This window comes from Epinephelus moara, unplaced genomic scaffold (assembly GCF_006386435.1).
Source record: "Epinephelus moara isolate mb unplaced genomic scaffold, YSFRI_EMoa_1.0 scaffold240, whole genome shotgun sequence".
Taxonomy (NCBI): Eukaryota; Metazoa; Chordata; class Actinopteri; order Perciformes; family Serranidae; genus Epinephelus; species Epinephelus moara.
The window spans coordinates 1-2,325 of record NW_026079984.1 but is presented as its reverse complement, the minus strand read 5'-3'; the positions used below and the strand labels follow the sequence as shown (position 1 = coordinate 2,325).

Here is a 2,325-nt window from a genome sequence, read left to right as displayed (position 1 = left end):
CAATGGGAATAGCGCGCGTGCAGGTGGCTGCGCTATTATCAGCGGGTCCCGCTTCACTCCCAGCCTAGAGCGAGTCAATTTATGGAAAGACAAGTCGACCCTTTAATGGTTCCCATCAAAACCACTAAAAACATCATCAGAGTGGCCGACTACCGCGAGGATTCCTGTGGCGGACGCATGCAGCCTTCTCCCAGCTGACACACTCCGACCAAAACAAACACGCGGAGAGACATTTTGGGGAGTTTGACCAGGCTGTTCACTTCCCCAGAGAGAAGAGAAGTTCGCTTTTGCTCAAGTTTTCCAACATTTCCAGAGTGTGCTTCTTCCTCGGCCAGGATACTTTTGCAGCAGGCGGCAGAAGTGGCTCGTGAACAGTCCGCTCTGCGCCTTTATTTACTTTAGTTTATTTTTATTTACCGTTTTTGTCCAAGCGAGTCTGGTGGTTCATGCTCACAAATGTTAGCGGTCGGGCAAATGGAGGCTAACCGGCAGAGTGCTTTCGTCCTGGGCAGCACCCCGCTGGCGGCGTTGCACAACATGACCGAGATGAAGACGTCCCTGTTCCCGTATGCGCTGCAGCAGAGCCCGGCGGGCTTCAAGGCGCCCCATCTCTCCAGCCTCAACTCCCAGATGACCGGAGGGACCCCGCACGGAATAAGCGACATCCTGGGGAGACCCATCACCACGGCCGGACAGCTGCTCTCCGGGTTCCCCAGGATAAACGGCCTGGCCACCACCGCGGCCGCCGCAGCCGCGGGGATGTACTTCAGCCCGGCGATGTCGCGGTACCCGAAGCCCCTGGCTGAGCTGCCGGGGAGGGCGCCCATCTTCTGGCCCGGGGTGATGCAGGGTTCTCCCTGGAGGGACCCGCGGGTGCCTTGTCCCAGTAAGTGCTGCATGTCTGACTACCTGTCTGCCTGCACATGTTTAGGGGTTAATAGACGAGTTTATGAACTGTGTAAATTCAGAAAAAGCCCACACACCTCTGTGGGGCTGCACAATGATTTTAATGTTGCTTGTCGTGTGATTTTAGACATTATTCCGGCCTGTCAGAGGCCTGCCACCACACAGAGCAAACACACACAAGCAAAAATAAATGCATTAATTTTACACAGTCATCACAGCAAATCTAAATCTGTTCTAGTGAATATTATAGCTGTGGCAAATTATTATTATTAAACACTGCGTGGTCACCATTAGGCTACTTATCAGCATCACACTCTGGAAATTCCCAGTAGAAAATAAAATTCCAGTGTGATACTTAGCCGTGTAATAATAATAGTCTAATAATAATAAATAAATAGGCTACATAATAGAATAGTACCATTAATAGTTTGTCAGTATACTCGCCACGTAGCTTAGACACACTTAGAGGCGTTTGAGGAATATTTGAGGCTCATATTGAGTTAACTTACAGGAGCATCACTTTCCAAATTGCATGTGAACTTTATCAATATTAACAGTTGACAATATTAATAACCAACCCTCCTTTTGTTTTGTTTTTCCAGGTCAGGCTAATTTAATGTTGGACAAGGACGGCAAGAAGAAACACTCCAGACCGACCTTTTCAGGACAGCAGATTTTTGCACTGGAAAAAACTTTCGAGCAGACGAAATACCTGGCCGGCCCAGAGAGAGCCCGCCTGGCTTACTCCTTAGGAATGACCGAGAGTCAAGTCAAGGTAAAAAATCAGCCTAGTTATTTATCTATTTATTTATTTTGAAATGTGGAAAATAATATTTGGTCGCCTTTCACCTTTATATAATCTGTGAAATTCCACTTTTGGCCGCGCAGGCCAAGGATAAAAAGTAATTTGTGATCAGTGACACACCGCCTATATTATTCAAATGATTATTATTACTGCTATTTTTAATAATGTTGTTGCTGCTATTAGTAATTGCTATATTATTTACACCTGCTGTGGTTAGTTTAGTGGACCATATCTGATCCTCGCCTTTGATTACGTGTTAATTTGTGGACCTGTTGAGCATCTGTGCGCATGTCTCTGCCTCCTCAACAGGTTTGGTTCCAGAACAGAAGAACCAAATGGCGGAAGAGACACGCGGCAGAAATGGCCACGGCCAAGAAGAAGCACGACTCAGAGACGGAGAAGATGAAGGAAAGCTCGGATAACGAGGACGACGACGAGTACAACAAACCACTGGACCCAAACTCAGACGACGAGAAAATCACGAGACTGTTGAAAAAGCACAAGGCCACCAACCTGGCGCTGATCAGCCCCTGCAGTAACAGCTCGGACACCTTGTGATGCCCACAGCTGGGGGGCCAAAACGAGGGGGACCAAAGGGTCCAGCAAAGACTTGT

At 48.0% G+C, this 2,325-nt stretch overlaps 1 protein-coding gene across 1 annotated transcript; it reads left to right on the top strand.

Moving 5' to 3' along the window:
* The first annotated feature begins 43 nt into the window (after positions 1–43).
* On the top strand, positions 44–2,319 carry nkx6.2 (NK6 homeobox 2). The gene is made up of 3 exons (XM_050039700.1): positions 44–886; positions 1,509–1,681; positions 2,021–2,319. Exons 1-3 carry the CDS (start codon positions 457–459, stop codon positions 2,267–2,269), a joined length of 852 nt encoding a protein of 283 aa, XP_049895657.1. The 5' UTR covers positions 44–456; the 3' UTR covers positions 2,270–2,319.
* Positions 2,320–2,325: the final 6 nt, after the last annotated feature.

Coding starts and splice junctions, on each gene's coding strand:
- nkx6.2 (XM_050039700.1), top strand. CDS start 457: ATGTTAGCGGTCGGGCAAATGGAGGCTAACCGGCAGAGTGCTTTCGTC. Junction 887..1,508: donor CCCGCGGGTGCCTTGTCCCA/GTAAGTGCTGCA, acceptor TTGTTTTTCCAG/GTCAGGCTAATTTAATGTTG. Junction 1,682..2,020: donor TGACCGAGAGTCAAGTCAAG/GTAAAAAATCAG, acceptor CCTCCTCAACAG/GTTTGGTTCCAGAACAGAAG.